Below are 18,613 nucleotides of genomic sequence, written 5' to 3'. Positions count from 1 at the left end.
TCCTCATATGAAGAAGAGCGGGAAAATCAAGTATTAACCTATATGTAGAGAAGTGAGACCCAGCTCATATCTGACCTAGGCTATAGGGACACAATTGGGAAGGTTCAGCGTGCTCTTCCAGAGCTTTGCTTCAATTTTGTTCCACACCAGGTCAAAAGATTGAGGATAAACGTCTAAACCAAACAGAATAATCGGTACAACCTTACCGACATAAAACTTAATTACTGGCATGATGGAGAACTTGCAATAAAGTATAAAGATCTTCTTCATTTGGGAAACCATGTTTATTATTTTTAGATCTAAGGATAGGAGGAGGTGCTTTTTACTGGGACTGGCTCTTATCTGTGAGCCTAAATAAGTCAGTTCTTTTACTATCGGGATAGTGAAAGTATTAATTTGCCAACTGAAAGGTTTAACAATCTTCAAAAGATGTTTAAAGACAACAATTTCAGATTTGTAGGATTAATTGACAGGTCATTCTTCAGGGCATAATTAGCAAGTGCAGTTATTAATCGTTGGAGCCCGACTTGTGTGTAGTCAATGACAACAATGTCATCGGCATACACAAGCCAGTTTATTTTGACATTTCCAACTTTTGGACTAATCAGTCTCACCTTCTCCAGTCATTGGTTAAATCTGCTAAAAATAATATGAAAAGGAAAGGTGCCATGAACCATCCTTGACAGACTCCCCTTTTAATATTAATGGATCTTGAGAGATTCCCCAATCTCGACATTCTCACTCTCATAGACAAATTTTGATGGAGTTCAATTATGATTGCCAGTAAGTTATCCGGCACTCCCCAACTTTTCATTTGTTTCCAAAGCAAATATCTGTTGATCGTATCGAAGGCCATGGATAAATCTACCCTGGCCCCGAAAAGGGCACGACCACCTTTTGTATGAGACTCTGCAGTGATGCAATTTAAGATTAGACCATTTAGAGAGGTCAATAGTCCCCTCCTAAAACCAGTTTGCTGCTTTGGAATAATTCCCTGCTGCTTTGCCAAGTCTCCAGTTCGCCCAGTACAAGATCTGTAAAGATTTTTCCATCCGCATCCAATAACTAGATTGGATGATAGTTGGATGCTAATAGACGATCTCCTTTTTTGTAGATTGGAATTACAATCGAAGATCTCCAAGAGTCAGAATTTTTTTTTCTTAATTATGCCATCGAACAAAAGTTTTAATACCTTAGCCCATAAGGGCAGGGATATCTTTAGAATAGCATTGCTGAGTCTGTTTGGACCCGCCGCCCTTGATGAAGATGACTTAATTATTAAGAATTGTATGTCATCAGTAGTATACGATAGTGACCAGTGCGAGTCTAAGTGGATCATGGGTACCGGAGTGTCAGAAGGACCATACACCTTAGCAAAATGCGCCATACAAATTTGCTCCCGAATCATCGCATCTTGAGCAAAATGTATCGATTTGTTCATAGAACCGATAATGGACCAAACCTTTCTTGAATTTCTCTGGGAAAGCGATTTTAACATTTCCTTACCAACTCTCTGGAGAATTATACATTTGTTGGACCTTACCCGATTTCTATAATTGTTGATTATTGATCTATATTCTTTGTCATATTCTCTGATAGTCATTTACCATTTTTTTTTTATTTGCTCATTTGACATTTTTTCTTACTATAAATTAAAGGTTAAAAAAAATGCTTCCTAGAGATCTTTTGCACCACTTTACTACCATTTGGAGGATTCATATCCCAGAGAAAATTCACACAATTACTTGGTTTACATGCCATAAGCAGTTGCTGATCTGTCCATTTTTCAATAGAATCCTCCAGTTTCTTAGTCAGAGTACGTATACCTCAGTCGAAGATCTTTATTCGATTCCCAGAGAAACTAACTGATAATTGATAAGGGTAGATGGAACACTGCAGACTTACTTCTATGGTGCATCCAGCTTCCAGGATTGCATGATCACCCTGGTTGCCATCAGATACGATAAACTGGGAACAACTTTCAAATATTGACTTTGAGGCAAACATATAGTCAGTTGTTATGATGATCATCCCCTCTGCCAAGTAGAGGCAGGTGGAATATCACCCCCAACGTTGCCTTTCAGCATCCATAGGTTCCATTCTCGCATAAAGGTGTTCCATGCATGACCATTCTTAGATATAAAATTACATTTCCCCGATACAATTGAATTTGTTGTAATACATTGTGAATCTAAATCACCCATTGTTAATATTTCATCCTCCGGGAATTGAGAAGAAAACTCCAACAAACAGTCAGAAAGATTTAGCAGGAAGCTAGTAAGTGGAATTGAAACAGGGTTCCAATAAAGAGTTACCACAATCCAGTTTGACGTATAAGCTGTCCTGCTTCTATTTACTCTCACCATCAATATACCCTGAAACTTATTTGTTCTGGCCAATTGTCCAGTAGAGAATAACAAAGGGCAGTTTCTTGATGGCTGGTAGATGCCATCCGTGTTCACTGCCTGGTTTGGAATGATATGGTAATGTTTATTTGTAAAGCGCCTATACACAAAGCAAGTGTTTCAAAGCGCTCAAGGAGGGAGGGAACAACGGGAAAAAACAGCAATTATTCAGAGCCCTTGAATTTCTGAACGATACAAATCTGCACCGGCAGAGTAAGGGCATATAATACAGTTAACAGTGTAGATAACAGCAGATAGGTCTGACAACGATTCAGCAGTTTTTCCAAGTGCGTTGAGGCGCCACCATGCAAGGAGGGGGTCTGATTCTTTGCTTGGAACCGCCTGTTTGATTGACTCTTCTTTAAGTGCTTTTTGCAATGTTCCTTCCCTGTGCATCAATGATTGTTTTCCAAAAACTTGTGTCGCCCCTCTAAATAAACCTATAATTAGAACTACTTCATTGTTAACCTGGAAGCACAGAATCACTGTTATAGAATGCCTCATGTGCTTAGACCCTGTAAAACTAAACAAAAGACTGTAAGCTGGTCCATTATCTCAAGCAGTGTAAGGGTGAAGATTCTAGCAGCTTCCTGGAGATGTGAGTTCTAGAGTCTTGGGACGTGCTGTCTGAGATCCACCCCTTTCTTTAGACCTGTGAAACGAGATAAACTGGCACAGAGGGAAGGGAACGCTGAATTCTGAAGACCCTGTAGGTGTGGTTTCCTGGTTGATTGCCTTATGTATGACATAGAGAGGAAAGCATTTTCTTACATGAAAGAGTTCTTACATCAAGGTATGCGATTACCCTTTATGTAAGTGAAGGGAGCAGTGTGGCCCCCATATATGCTCTCAGAGGTGCTTCTGTATACTGATGCACCTAGAGGATCCTATCCTGGTGAACACCCTGTGGGATCGACACTCTTACCTGCAGATGCCATGCGGGATGGCCACGTCTTTGTGGGAATTCCCCATGCTCTATTTGTTTTCCCAGTGAACACTTTGCTCTTCATAATGAACTGGTGAATGCCATCCAGTGTATGTGTTGGTCACTCGCTTTTGGTGAATGCTTTGTGTGATGGCCACAGTTCACTTTCAATGTTCATTGTGATGCTGCCTCTCATCTCTGATTCCTCCAAGGAATTGTCACTAGTCTCTGTAAACCCTGCTCCGTGTTAGATATGATATGATATGGTAGGTTATTTATCACGCGCTTAATACCCAGAGGTTTCTAAGCGCGGACCCAGGGATCAAACCTGTGTTGCTCTGTGTCATCTTGCTTCCAAGGCGAGCACGTTGCCGCTGAGCTATCATCCTGATGCCTTCCTTTATACAGATCTGAGACCTTATTGACTACTTCAGGCATTTAATGATTTCATTTGGATTTTTTTTCACACAGAGTAATATGCCGAAGATGGTTATGGAGTACTGGACCGGGTGGTTCGACCAATGGGGAAGCGATCATCACGTGTATGATGCTGACCGTGAGTGTGGATCCATCAGCATTTTCTCATGACATATGACCCTGAAGGCCGACACCATTTTGTACTGCGTTTCACTGCCTCTTTGACTCATAAGAATGCACTCCCCTCACTGCTGTGAATGTGTCTAGCATGGACGCCTCATGTGCTATCTCTGTGCACTTCTTTCACACCAAGGCTTGAGTATTTAAGTAAGGCTTGAAGATGACGTTTTGTAATTCTCTGGCATGGATTCACATGCTCATGAATATTCCCTGTCGTCAGGCTGGGAATCCTCGGTAAAGAAAAAAATCAGTATCAGTTTCGTTTCTGATCTGTCTTTCTTAGTAGTAACCAATCACTGGTCTCTGGGTCATACTGCCCCCAGCCAATGACTGCCCTCTCCCTAAGCCCCGCCCCGGGCAGCCATCCTCAGATTTTTACCGCACGCTCAAGTGTTGGGAGTCCTCATGCTATAGCTCTCGAGCTTTTACTGGGTTTTGCGTTTTTTCAAAGAGATTTATCAAATTTTTCGGTTTAATCGAGCCTCAAGCTCCACCGTTTCTACTTCCGATCAATGGGGACCCGTTTCGGATTTATCTACGCCCCTCAAGGGTGAGGTTTTCGTCGAGTTATGCTTCTTGGAGGATTCCAGAAGTTTCTGAGGCCTACCTCGTAGACGAGAAGAACATGGTCCAGGAGTAGGGAAGCTCGACTCCCGGCAGACTGTTCAGGATCTGCCCTGGATGCAACCTACAAAATGTGTTCAAGGAGGACGAGCATTCGAAATGCCTTTACTGCCTCCACGAGGACAAAACGCACATGGAGAAGGACTGCGTTTTACTTTAACATATCGGATCGGACGATGAGGGATCGCCGGACCCGTCTCTCCAGCTGGCTGGAAGGCAAGAGCCCAGCAGGTGAGAAGAAGAAGAAGTCCGAGTGGTGACGGGGGCCCAACAGAAGGCAAAGCACTGGGAGTCTACGGGCACCGGGAGCGCCGAACGGTCGGGCTCCTCGGTTGCTAGGCATGGTGCACCTTCACCGACACCATCAACCGCGAACCAACGCTCTGGCTCGGGGAAGAGGAAATCCGAGAACCTAGCTAAGTTTCTGGAGAGGCCCCGGTCGATCTCGGAGGAACCGGCCGAGGGGGAGCGAGGCGGTGACCCTCCCCGTAAGGTGAAGGCCTCAAGCGCGCCCAAGGTGGTGAAGGCCTTGATTCACCCGGCTAAGGCCTCTATCGAGGGAGTCGCTGCGGCCCTGGCGAAGCCTGTGGAGGCTATCCCAGTGGAGGCGACCTCGGGGCCCAGAGTTTCCCTGCCTCCGCGGAGGGAATCCTCTTTTAAGCCCATCGAGAAGACCCCGGTGGAAAAAGAGGTGGGGGGGGTGGTGGCCGTTACGGACACTAACACAACCTCCGAGGAGGAACTGACGACGAAAGCGAGGGTGGCAACGACGACAAGGTTCCCGTGGAGGAACAATTGTCGCTCCCGGCACGCCCGTCGCATCCCGAGCCTTAGGACAACTCGGCGGCCATTTTGACGGCAATCCAAGCCTTATGCACGGAGATAAGGACGAGACTGCCCCTACCCCCGACGGACCACTCAGCTGTCGGGAAGCCCTCCGAACAAGAGGAGGAGAATTCATCCAGTGCCCCTTCAGCCCTCACGGCCTTCTCATCCTTTGTCGCCTTCTCCGATCCCGAGCGACGACACGGGAACGGCCACGAAGGGGACGGATGACGACGGCGGTGAGGACGGGACTGGCCTACCATCTCCGATTCTTCGGGCGTCCCCGCCCGATGAGATTAGCTCCTTTCATGCCATGATTTCCAGGGCATCCGAGCTTTTTCAACTCTGCCCTGAGGAGAAGAAGAAGGAATGCTTCCTCTACCAACGGAGCGAGGCCAAAAGGAAGGCGGTCCTCGCAGTGCCATTGCTGGATGACATCTCAAGAACCCGTCCACGACACCTGCCAAGAGGGACCGGTACAAGAAGAAGTACCGGGTCCCCGACGCCGCCCCGTTGTGCCTTAAGGCGCAGCCAACCCCGAATTCGGTCGTCTCAGCGGCAGCCAAGAAGAAAGCGGGGGCGGGTATCGGCTTCATCCTCAAATTACCCACTGGACGGCGAGGAAAAGAAGCTGGGACGACGAGTCAGCTCGTCGGCGGTGACGACGATTAAGGCGGCCAACGCCCTAGCGATCGTGGCCCACTACGACAGGGAATTGTGGTACAAGATCGTCCCCCTGTTGGACTTCCTCCCGGACGACAAGAGGACAGAGGCCCTGGCGATCCTACATGAGGGTGAGTTGGCGTCGGACCACGCCATAACTGTGGCCACGGACATTGCCAACACCGGTTTCCACCAGTTGGGCAGGAGTGGCTCAAGGCGACGGATTTCCACCAGGACGTGCAAGCCAAGGTTTTGGACATGCCCTTCGATGGGAACAATCTGTTTGGAAAGACTGTGGATGAGTTGCTGCAGGCCATCAAGACCGACACTGAGACGGCTCTAGCCTTGGGAGTTCTGCAGCAACGGCGGCCGTCCTTTCGGAACTCTGGAGGCAAGCAAGGTGCCTCCATAGGATCCGGCAGTGGCTCCTCAACCTACCGTCAAGCGGCCCGCTCCTCGTCGTCGTACAGGGGATGAGGCAAGTCCGGTGGATCTCGCTGTCGTCGCCAGGGAGGCCAGGGTGGCAAGGTCGCTTCCAAGCAAGACTGAACCGGCCGTTGCGTCAGGCCCCCACCGAAGCACCCCGGTGGGAGGCCGGCTAACAAGGTTTGTCAGCGTGTGGAAGTCCATCTCCACCACCGTTGGGTGCTGGATGCCCTGGCCCATGGGCACACTCTGGAATTTCTAAAGAAGTGCCCCCGAATTCCTCCCGTGGCCAGGAAGGAAAACCATGTCCCTCAACTACTGTTAGAGGTAAGGGCGATGCTCAAGAAAGGAGCCATGGAGCTCGTCCCAAAGAGGCTCCGGGGCTCCGGATTATACTCAAGGTACTTCCTCATCGGAAAGAAGACAGGAGGTTGCCGTCCCATCCTGGACTTGCGTCAGCTAAACAAATACATCAAGGCACAGAAGTTCCCGGTGGTCACCCTCCAGCACGTGCTCGGCCAGCTGGAGGAAGACGAATTCCTATCGCCGTTGAATTTGGAGGATGCGTACTTCCACATCCCCATCCTAAAAGGACACCGAAAGTTTCTCAGGTTTGTAGTCCAAGGGCGGCACTACCAGTTCAAGGCCGTCCCATTCGGATTGAAGTCGGCGCCCAGGGTGTTCACCAAGTGCCTAGCACCAGTGGCGGCACGGCTGCGCCTGCAGGGGGTCCACGTCTACCCCTACTTGGACGACTGGCTCATCCGAGCAGGGACAAGGGAACTCACCTTAGAACACACAGAAAAGACCGTCCGGCTGCTCACGGACCTGAGATTCTCCATCAACTTCCCCAAATCCCACCTAGTTCCGTCGCAGGTCGCGCTGTTTCTGGGAGCCAAGCTCGATACAGTGGCGTGATTGGCCTCGCCGTCGGAGGAAAGAACACAGGCCATCCTGGGCAAGGTACAGCGTCTGCTGGCCACAGACGTGGCCAGAGTGAGGTCCATCAAGTCCCTGCTCGGGATGATGTCCTCTTGCATCTATCTGGTGCGCCTGTGCAGACTTCGGATGCGCCCTTTGCAGGAGTTCCTCGACGCCCGTTGGATGCAAGCGACGGGCAGCTTTGAGGACAAGATCTCGCTCAACGAGGCATTCTGCCAGGCAATCCAATGGTAGGGCACGTGCGCGCATCTCGCGGTGGGCACAGACTTTCAGACCCCAGCATACCAGGCGACGGTGACGACGGATGCCTCCCTGGAGGGGTGGGGAGCGCACACAGGAGATCATCATGCGAGAGTCCTGTGGCTCCCGGAGGAGAGGCCGCTCCACATCAACATACTGGAGCTCCGAGCGGTGTTCCGGGCCCTCAAGTCATTCCTCCCGTCCCTCAAGGGTAAGCTGGTGAGGATCTTTACCGACAACACCACCACGATGTTCTAAATCCGGAAATAGGGAGGAACCAGATCCCCAGCCCTGTCCAAGGAAGCCCAGGATCTGTGGCACTGGGCCGTTGCCCAGGGGATGTTTCTGGTGCCTTTTCATCTAGCAGGGATAAAAAACACCATCGCCAACTCACTCAGCAGGGAGCTTTGCTCGTGCCACGAGTGGGAACTATGCCAGGATCAAGTGGATCAACTCTTCCGGCGATGGGGCAAACCCCAAATCGACCTGTTTGCGACGGCGACGAACTCCAAGTGCCAGAGGTTCGCCAGCAGGTTCCCCCAGCCGAGGAGCATGGGCGATGCTTTCTCGTTCCCCTGGGACGGCCTGTTCCTGTATGCGTTCCCGCCGTTGCCGTTGCTGCTCAGGCTCATCAACCAACTCAAGAGGTCCCGGTGCAGGATGATCCTCGTCGCACCGAGGTGGCCGAGACAGATCTGGGTCCCGGACCTTCTGGACTTGCCAGCGTCCCCACCAGTCAAACTGTTGACGGACGCAGATCTTCTCTCCAGAGAAGGAGGCGCCCTTCTTCATTACGACCCGGTGTGGCTGAACTTGCAGGCCTGGCTCCTGCAGCACTAGAGTTTGGAGGGTACGATATCCCGGCCGAATGCAGAGAGGTTCTTGCAAAGGCCAGGGCGTCCTCAACTCTCAAGTGCTACGGATAGAAGTGGAAGAGGTTCTCTGTCTGGTGCCATGCACAGAAGATTAACCTTCTACGGATTACTGCCCCTCAAGTGCTACCGTACTTACTGTCGCTGGCCAAAGATGGACTAGGCCATGCTTCCATTAAGATACATCTGGCAGCAATTTCCTGATACACCAGAACTGCAGGACGCTCATCCCTGTGGTCTCATCGCCTGGTGAAGGAGTTTATGAAAGGAATGTTCCGATCGTTCCTGCGGGTGAAGGCTCCAGCCCCGGCGTGGGAGCTCAATGTGGTGCTGACCAGGCTCATGGGCCCGCCATTCGAGCCTTTGCATTCGGCTCCGTTGAAGTTCCTGTCGTGGAAGACAGCGTTCCTTGTGGCCATCACCTCCGCACGACGCGTGGGAGGGATTCAGACCCTATCCTGCAAGCCTCCATACTTGACTTTTCACGAGACGAGGGTGGTGCTGAGGACGTACCCCTCCTTCAATCCCAAGGTGCCGTCGGACTTCCATCTCAGCGAGCCCTTGGTGTTGCCAGTTTTCTTCCCGTCGCCTTCGTCGCCGGCCGAGAGGACTTTGAACTCGATGTATGTGGCTAGAGCGCTGAAGTTCTACGTGGACCGAACAAAGAGTTTTCGGAAGACATCACAACTGTTTGTGAACTTTGGACCTGTGAACCAAGGGAAGGCTCTCTCGAAGGCTTCCATTTTCAGATGGCTCTCCGGCTGCATCATGCACTGTCATCGGTTGGCAAACCGACCGTTGCCCGGCCGTTCGAGAGCCCATTCGACCAGAGCGATCGCTGCTACCACAGCGTTCTTGTCTGGTGTGCCCCTGCTGGACATCTGCAGGGCTGCTACGTGGAGGTCGACGCACACCTTCACGAGATTCTACTGCGTCGACCGGGATTCCAGGGAGGAGTCCAGAGTTGGCTAGGCAGTGCTGCGCGACCTGTTCGCTTAAGGTGAGCCTGGTGAGGAGGTGAGAGACGCTTGATGTTGAGTTTTATGTAATGCTTAATGTTGATCCTTGCCACCTCCCGTGGTTGTGCATGTGTGTAGTGCTATGTATTCTTATATTCATGAGCATGTGAATCCATGCCAGACCCCATGCTGGAGAAGGAACAAGTTACTTACCTGTAACTGTTGTTCTCCACCATGAGTCTGGCATGGATTCACATGCGAACCCTCCCTCCTTCCCCTCTGCGGCTCTTCACTTGGTCATACTGCCACTTCACGTGCTACCAAATCTGAGGATGGCTGCCAGGGGCGGGGCTTAGGGAGAGGGCAGTCATTGGCTGGGGGCAGTATGACCCAGAGACCAGTGATTGGTTACTACTAAGAAAGACAGATCAGAAACAAAACTGATACTGATTTTTTTCTACACCGAGGATTCCCAGCCTGACCTCGGGGAATATTCATGAGCATGTGAATCCATGCCAGACCCATGCTGGAGAACAACAGTTACAGGTAAGTAACTTGTTCCTACTCACCATGGCATTCTTGAAACCCATTTTTGCAAGATGATCTCTATCCTTGATGTTGACATGAACAGTCCTAATTTTAAGCATGCAAGAAAAGGCCTGTGACTTCAGTGATCTCTTCCCCTGCCCCTACCTCTCTGTCCTCTCTCTCCCTCCCTCTCATGATCTATATTTGGATGAAAAGGTCTCTATCTTCCTATCTCTCACAGTTTTGGATGCAATTAAAGGCAAGCTTTTGTGGTTTCATTTTTGTTTAAACAAAACGTGAAAAAACGTGTCCTCCAAATGCAGGTGGGGGATCAGCCTTTGGGACCAGGTGCCTCCTCCAGCCAGTGGATGATGGAACAGAGTAGAATCGGAATGATGCCAGGGGCTCTCGCCACTGTCCAGGGATCAGTCACAGGGAGTCTATTATACCCCTCCCCATTGTGGGCAAACCCTTACTTGGGCCCCTCCCCCTCAACAGTTGCACCAAACATCTCTACCTTCATCCCAGCTCTGCCGAGCATGGAAGTAGGAGAGTCTATGCGGGCCTTTAAAACCCCAGAACACTGCATAAACAATTTCTGTGAGTTCTATGAGGTGTGCAGGCTCCTACGGGTTAGCTGACCTATCTGTGGTGTTTGCAGAGCAGTTCACGGATCAGGGGGAAAAGACTGAATGCGCAAACTATGATGGGAACCCAGGAATAGCCTGTGAAACAGCCCTATCCACCCCAAAGTGTATTACCTCCCCAATATGCCACTGTAGACTTGTCTTGTCCCATGCACAAACAGCTCTCCCAGACTTACTAGGTACACCTAAAAATTACAAAACGGCATTCAGGGTCTATATAGATTTAGGCCAGAAACGTCAGTCTCATTCTGCCCCATGAGAAGTCAAGGACCACAACTAACCAAAGCCTGCAGCCCATTTTCACTCACAGGAGCAGATCCTCGGTGGGAGTTCTACCCAAGGGGAAGACCTTAGGCCTCATTATGAGTATGCCGGTCCGGCAACAACGGCGGAAAGGCACCCGCTCGCAGACTTTGACATTAGCACCAGCACCATTATGAATGGTGCCGGTGCTACCGTCCACCCTATTCCCATTGATTCCTATGGGACTCGAATGTGAATGGGGAGTAATTTTTCCCGGCACCTGGCTCTGGGGAATTACCGGGACCGCTAGGGCTGTAGTTGCCTGGCAATTCCCCATTGCCAGCCGCTGGAAAAAAAACGACTTTGGCGGCAGCCATACCGTTTTTACCGGTACGGCTAACCCGAAGGGTCGAAATAAGGCCCCATGAGTCCTGTGCAATCCAACCATTCTAGTGGTGTGGGTTGCTGGAGAAGGAGGCTCACGTTTAGTGATGGAGGATGGAAGGAGATAGGCCCAGGACATGGAATGAGTGGAGTAGGCTGGAGAGGTGGTGACAGACCATAGCAGGATGAGGTGATGACAGCTGAATGTAGGGTAGAGGTAAAGTCTGAAGTGGCAGGGAAGGTGGTAGGAACATCAGAGAAATGATGAAGGAGGTAAAACCTGGAGTGAAGTTGGAAGCCATAACATCAGAGGAATTGTGGGTGTATATAAAAGCTGGAGTGGAATGTGGCAGTGTTAGAAACTTACCTTGCCTGTGCCTTATGCGCCTCTGCCCGGTACGCACTGGCAGCCGGGCTGGACTCGCCGTTATATGGCATCCATGGTGCGGAGGGCGGTAGAACCGGCTCCTTTACCCCTGCTCCAGCAGATGTCCAGAGGCGCATCTTGCAGGGACAGCTGGCTTCCGCAATGCGACCAAATAAGTCGTTCAGAGAGTTCGCAGTGCATCGTGGACCTCTATATTTTAAGGGGATTTTACTTTCAAGGGGCATATGACAAATATCTGATCCTTCTCACTTTCTCACCCATATACAGCTCCTGGTCCAGGTTGTCAAGCACCCATAGAGAGGTGCCCTACATGGCCATCTCCACCCCAAGAGACAGGGTTGGCTAAGTGCGCTGTTACTGGTGTGAGAAAGGCATGGTATCAATAGACGACACAGAATTATACTGTTTCAAAACCTTTATTTTGCTGGTCAGGGTGGTGTAATAACTTGCCCTAGCTCTAGGCTCGGAATGTTCCCTAAAGGAAAGTAAGCTGAGGGAAATCCAAGTCTTTCAGTCCAATATAAAATGTTGTCTGTGTTAAAACCTATACTTTCCTTCACTTCTTTATGATAACAATATGTAGGGGACTGAATAAACTCAATAGTGTTCTAGGTAAAATCAGGATGGCACTGGAGTTCTTTTCTAGCTCCCTTCCCCAAGTTCAAAGCACTCAGGATCTTAAAGTTCAACAGGCTTTTCAGGATTCAAAGTTCAAAGTACCTTACTGTTCACAACGAGTCTCAGGCTTCCCTTGTCCAAGCTCAGACCCTTATTGGCATCACAAAGTTCATTTTACACGAAGTTCCTTGGGTTTCTACAGGTTCCCATTTCCTGGATTCAAAACTTTCTGGACTACACTTCAACAGGCTTTTTAGACTTGCCTCGCCTAGGTTTCAAGCCCCTCTTTGATTTCAAAACATTCATTCTCTTTGACACAAATGTGGAACTTGCAAAACACAAAAGTTCCATAACAGTTGAATTAGCTTCTTTCGGGGGTTCCCTTTCCCATTTTTCTACTTCCTCTGAGGTCAGGGTCTCACCACCTGTCTATCATATATTTGTTACCAACTTGTCACAAACTTCACACATGTATTCTGCTTATCTCTTTATGCTGGTATCTCTGCTGCCCTCCTAGATTAATCTCCCACCTTAAGGCCACTCCTGTGCTTATTTCTGGTGGTGGGGTCTCTTCGGCCCTCCTGGATCAATCTCCTGCCTAGAGGACACTCTTTGCTTTATGTCAGCTCCCCTCTTTAGGATCTCTAATTCGCTCAAACTTTGTGTCTGTGCACAGCTCCCCTCTTTGCAGACACTTCCTTTCTTTACAATTTGGTAAGGTGGACCAATCCCAGATCTGATAGTCAGGATTAAAGGGTTCTTCCTGCCAGGTATTCAGTGGGGAAAAATGAGGACGGGATGGAATGTTTTGTATTAAGGAAGAAAATCCTGGGAAATCTCTACCAATGATAACTTTTTCGGGGAAGCCTGGTACAATAGCAGATGGTATAACAGTGTGAGCACCTTTCATCTGGATAGGTACAGGTATTTTTGGGTAAATCTCTTGGTCCCCATGAACACATGTAATTCGTACCAATTTTCTATTCTTAAGATCTTCAAAGGGTCAGCTCATACTGCAGTTTGTTTCCTTCCTGAGTCTACCAAGGCCTGTACCTGTCTTCCATTTATCATAGCTGGTTCATGAGTAGATTCTGTCGGGATATCACAAAAACAGGCATTCAAGGTTTCAATGTCCTCCTCTGGTTCTTCCCAATCATCTCCAATTAAACACCCAAACTCCATACGTTCCTCTTTTTGATTTTTCTGACAATTTCTCGCCAGATGACTCGGCTCTTTACAAGAGAAACACGTAAGGATTTGGGGTCTGATAGGTTCTGTTTTTCCTCTCCTCCCTTCTTCTTTGTTTCTAGGTTCTGATCTTTTCTCTGTTCGTTCCTTCCCTCTATTTATCAATTCTCTAGTCCTAATGGGATTTCCGACTTGTTCAGTTGGAAAACTATTAGAACGAGCAGGACTTCAGTGGTCTTTCTTTTCTTCATTTTGATGTAAGGAATGCAAATGACGATTAGCATTGGAAATGTTCTGTGCAGTTTCAACAGCTAAAACTAGAGTGGATTTGTTTAGTTCTAAAACTGCCTTTTGAATAAATGGAGGAAGAGAATTAATGAATTGCTCAATAGTGAGCATTTCAATTACCTCCGACCTTAGCTACCCATAAGGGCATAGTATTCTTTACTCGTTCCCCTTACTCTATAGGAGGTTCTGTGAGAAACCTTAAGGTGTCTCCCTGACTAGTCCCCAGGGATCTGTCATCCATGTGGCCAGGACACAGCCATCGCCAGTGAAGTAACTTTGCTGAAAATGTTGGTGGGGACATGACATCTGAAGAAAAGGTGCCCCAGCTAAATTAATGGGGACAAAATGGTGTGCATGAAAGTTTGGGGGGACGAACACCCCATTTCCCCCCTAGAATTACGCCCATGGCCATCGCTATTGGATCCATTTCCTGGGGGTGGACCAGTGCGGGAGGATCACCGAGATGAGGGGTCCTCGGGGGAGTGAAAACGGGACACCAACAGTTGAGACCTGGTATCCCCCTTCTTATAACGCCTTTCCCCAGCCTACCACGTAGGATACTCGGACACTACCACTTCCCTGTTTTCCGGCACAAATACTTTCGCACACTACGAAAGACAACAGACTAACAGCAGGGCTGTTTACTTGACATGTCCCAACACAAGGGTCAGGCAAAGTCAGGCAATTAACCAGAATCACAGACACCTGACAGCACTTTCCCTTCCCCACAGGGATAAAAGGTGGAGTACGAGAGCATGATGAGCAAGGCAGACAGCACAAAGAAACATCTATACAAAACAGCAGTTCAAGAGGAGGAGAAAGGCAGCGGGAACCGAAAGGGTTACAAGGGGAGAACCGACCTGGACCTTTCCGACCCAGACCCGCAAAGCCCTCCTGAAAGGAATCTTAAGACTGCGAACAATAGCCAGCCTGCGTTGCAGCAGATGTCAATGGTACACGGACCACGCCTACACTGATAATCTGAACAGGGAGAGACTCTTGCTACCGTGGTACCAGCCTTGACAACAGAGACAAGAAAAGCCAAGCGGTTCATCACGGCCGGTGAGTCGAGGGGAGAGCCGATAAGAAACCGTGCTGTGATGAAAGAAAGTCGCAAAGGGCAAATTAAGGAAAGTTCAAAGAACCATTAACATTAATGAACAACCAGCTGCAGAGGGGTCCGGCACCACGTGGGTGCTCATTCGAGAGACTCTGGTTGATCCCTCGTTTGGTGAAACTACCGATACCAGAAGGTCCTAGGAGAGCCGGAAGGAGAAGGTCAAATGGTCATACAGAGACTAGCAAAACCCCCTGTACAGTTGAAAGTCTTTGACCTATACTTAATTGGAAAGGGAGGTGAATCATGCATAGTGAGAAAGGAGAAAGAACTGTAATTGGCAAAAGTTCAACCCGACTGAGAGATGCCGATGAGAAGGGGCAAAGTCTGAAGTCTCAACGAAAAGTGTGTTGACAAGAGTGAACCTGACGGAGGGATGTCCAAAGTGAACTGTTTAAAAAGCCATTAAGCAGAGACCACGAGGGGCGCAGCGCAACATGGCTCCCTGAGCATCTGCTCCCGCCTCAGCCAGCCGTAAAGAGAGGAATCGGGGCGTTACAGTACAGCCCCACCCGCTGGGAATTTACACAAAACGGTGGAGGAAGCGATCGTACACCCCCAGAGAAAATCTGGGAGAAGTCTTCACCCACCAATCCGTTTGCACGTAGAATGCAGAAGTGCTCGTCTCGGCCCGAGATCGTACCGGACTGGAGTGCTGGAGTTCCCCAGGCAGGAAGTTGACTGCGGGCAGCGATAGGGTCACGGGGTGCTCTGAGGAAGAGGCAGAGGACAGCTACCGCCCAGGCAGGAACGGCACAGTGCCACATCCTAGTGGGACAGCCTGGTGAGTGAGGCACGCCCCGGACACTGTGGGAAGGGGAAGAGAAGCCCCTGAGCGCGGCCCCCTTTTGCGCAAAAAAGGCCAGCTGCAGGCGTGGAGAAGGGAGCAGCAGGGTCAGGACCAGCCCACCAAGCAGTGAAGAGCGGCCATGGCACATGCTGGGGAGGAAGTCAATGGCATGGGAGCAGATGCCGGACACGACACCCTGACACAGGAAGCTGCGTAGTGCAGTGGATTGCAGTCACAGCCCCACAAGGGAGAACGCAGCGGCATAGCACCCACAGATGAGATCGAGCTCCTGAACACCCTCCCAACTGCGCACACGAGACCCGCCCAGTGTGGGGAATAAGAGATAACAGGGCCCGGGCCGGATCACCTAGCCAGCCAGCAAGGTTTTCTCCCTACAGAAAATTGCAGGACAATAAAGTTCTCCTGAAGAAGGGGAGGCAAAGGCAAAGAAACAGAAGTTATACTTTTCCTGGCCCCAGCAGTGATCGCTACAGGTGGTGCATCCCCCTGTAAAAGATGGGTAGCAAGCCGGCAGAGCTGCGGCAATGGGGAGCTCCGCCACACCAACCGCAACAGCGTCAGAACCAGGTGGAAATGCCAGGGGGCACACCGGCAAAGGGCCCAGAGGGCAGGATGTATATGGAAGTCAATATGTCCTTCTTCTCCACAAAGGAGGACTCAGGACACATCTTGGCCGAAATTAAAGCACTGAGAGGACACATACAAACTTCCCTGGCAGATCTCACGAGTAGGGTCGGCACTATCGATATAAGGTGGAAGGCTTGGAGAACAATCAGCTCACTGCGGACCTGGTGGAAATGCGGCTAGACGCCAGGATGACAGAGTTGGAGCTGAGGGAGGAAGAGGTCACGGTGAAAATGGACGGCCTAGAAAATAAGGAGAGAAGAAACAACATTCGATTACTGGGCCTGAATGAAACGGCAGGAGACACCCCGAGACAAGTGGCTGAGAAGGTGCAAACCATCGTCAACCTTCTATTTGTGGCTGCGGGAGGTAGGGCCACAGAGTTGGAAAGGGCGCACAGAGGTGGAAGACTGTACAGTGATGTGCCGCGCTCCATTGTGGCTAAGTTTCTGCGATACAGGGACAAGACAGAAGTACTGATCCGGGCACAGGGAGACCTGGAATTTGAGGGTTCCAGGATAGTGATATATCAGGACGTTTCGAACCGGAGGTATCAGGTAATATTATCCCCATATACATGGTCGCCGTACGTAATATCGCCGGGAAAAGGTTGTGGCGATATTATGTGGGTGACCATATATATGGGGATAGGGGCAGCCAAAAAAAAACATTAAAAAAATGCAATAATGTCCCCACAAAAAACGCCCATTTTTCGGCGATATTTTTGCATGGCGATATTTTTGTGGGGACATTATTACATGGGACCGAACCGGACACTCCCAGGGGAAGAGATTGCAAGCCACTCACGAAATCGCTCACAGAGAAGGGGATAAGATACAGGAGGGGATATCCGTTCTCAATCCAATTAGAAGTGGACACAATGGACTATCACATTACCTCAGCTGAGGAAGCAGAACAAGCACTCTGCCACTTAACCCCGGATGCAGTAGCGGACTCTAACCCAGTGGAGAGACGTGTGATCAATAGGAGCCGCCAGTGGCTGATCCCTGGCACACAGAGAAGAAAGAAGGGACAAATGGGGTGAAAATACCGACGCCTGAATGGACCTTCCCCCGCGCAAGCCATCCTAAGTGCTCTGTAAGGCTGAGGAGAATGGAACTTCAGGACTCCCGACAACTGCCTGGACGGGCATTCTCAGCATTTTCGGATGTATCCCTGGGCAAAGGCCTTGCGTTTGAAAGCCATGGAAATTAATGCTAGACGCAAATAAGGTTGATGACTTTTGACCACTACTAACTACCGGTTGGACTCAACGACCCAGCCATCAGGATCATCTTTTGCCTCAACTGATGTGAGGTTCCTACTCTTTCCAGCTATCTTAACTAGATTCATTCAATGTGATCTTCTTCCGGCATGGCCTACATACTCCTGGATTAATTCACAGGTTGTTGGGACCAGACTTATTGTATGAGAGAATGGTTCGCTCCACTGATTTTGGCTTTTAAGTAATCCATTGCTGGCTTCAGAACTGTTTCATAATTGCACATATCAAACATTAAGTCACAACTACTTTCAAGGGAGTGCGCCATCCTGATGAAGACGGGCATCAACTGCAGCACAGCTAGATGCTCTATACCGTCGAAACTACCGTTAACCAGTTGTGTGCGAGTGGCGTGGACCGTTCAGACGGTTCTTCTTAAAGGGTATGATTAGCACTTTAATGGCGATGCACGTTACTCTTATACAAACCAATATTTAGTATGGACTCATGCAGATTTAATATGTATTTTTCATTCATTGTTGTAATAATAATAAAATGACTAAGGTTTTTTTTTTAAAACTGTGTATTTCTTGGGTTGATCTGTTGTGTCTGTTTGGGGCTTTCTTTCTTCCATTATTGTCGGTTTCTCCTCATGCATTAAGTTGTATTGTTCCGCATGACATGACCACTGTGTGATTCTCGGGCCGAATACTTAGTCAGGGGGTTGACAAGGTTCTGTACGGAATGCTGGTGGGGGGAAAGCAATCCTCCCTCCCTTGGTGGCCCTCGGTAGGACAGAGGGCGTCTCATCCATCTCTACTGCGGACTGCAGTATTTTGTTCACGTTCATGTACATGTTAAAGGTTGTTTTGTTATGGGGGAATGTTTTGTGGGTAGCACAGGGTTCTTTAGCAGGCGTCTTGCCCCAGTACTGGTGTGACGAGAAGCAATGTGGGGCCCAAAATAAGGAAGGGGAAGAGGAGGAATTGGGGGCGATGGATGGTAATGAGGCCTGACAATGGTAGTAGGAGTCTGGGTGTGGGTACATTACATGTGAAAGGAATGAACTCGCCCACG

General features: G+C 49.4%; 1 protein-coding gene across 3 annotated transcripts in view; it reads left to right on the top strand.

Moving 5' to 3' along the window:
* The window catches only part of GLB1L2 (galactosidase beta 1 like 2), a 779,452-nt gene that overhangs the window by 491,228 nt on the left and 269,611 nt on the right, over positions 1-18,613 (top strand). For all 3 annotated transcript variants that reach the window (XM_069614109.1, XM_069614108.1, XM_069614110.1), the window contains one exon: positions 3,802-3,886. In XM_069614109.1, the coding sequence (XP_069470210.1) occupies positions 3,802-3,886 (85 nt within the window). The remainder of the gene's footprint in view (positions 1-3,801; positions 3,887-18,613) is intronic.

The sequence above is a fragment of the Ambystoma mexicanum genome, chromosome 9 (assembly GCF_040938575.1).
Source record: "Ambystoma mexicanum isolate Mex_15411 chromosome 9, UKY_AmexF1_1, whole genome shotgun sequence".
NCBI lineage: Eukaryota > Metazoa > Chordata > Amphibia > Caudata > Ambystomatidae > Ambystoma > Ambystoma mexicanum.
The sequence above is the reverse complement of the archived record's forward strand: the minus strand, read 5'-3'. Positions and strand labels throughout refer to the sequence as shown.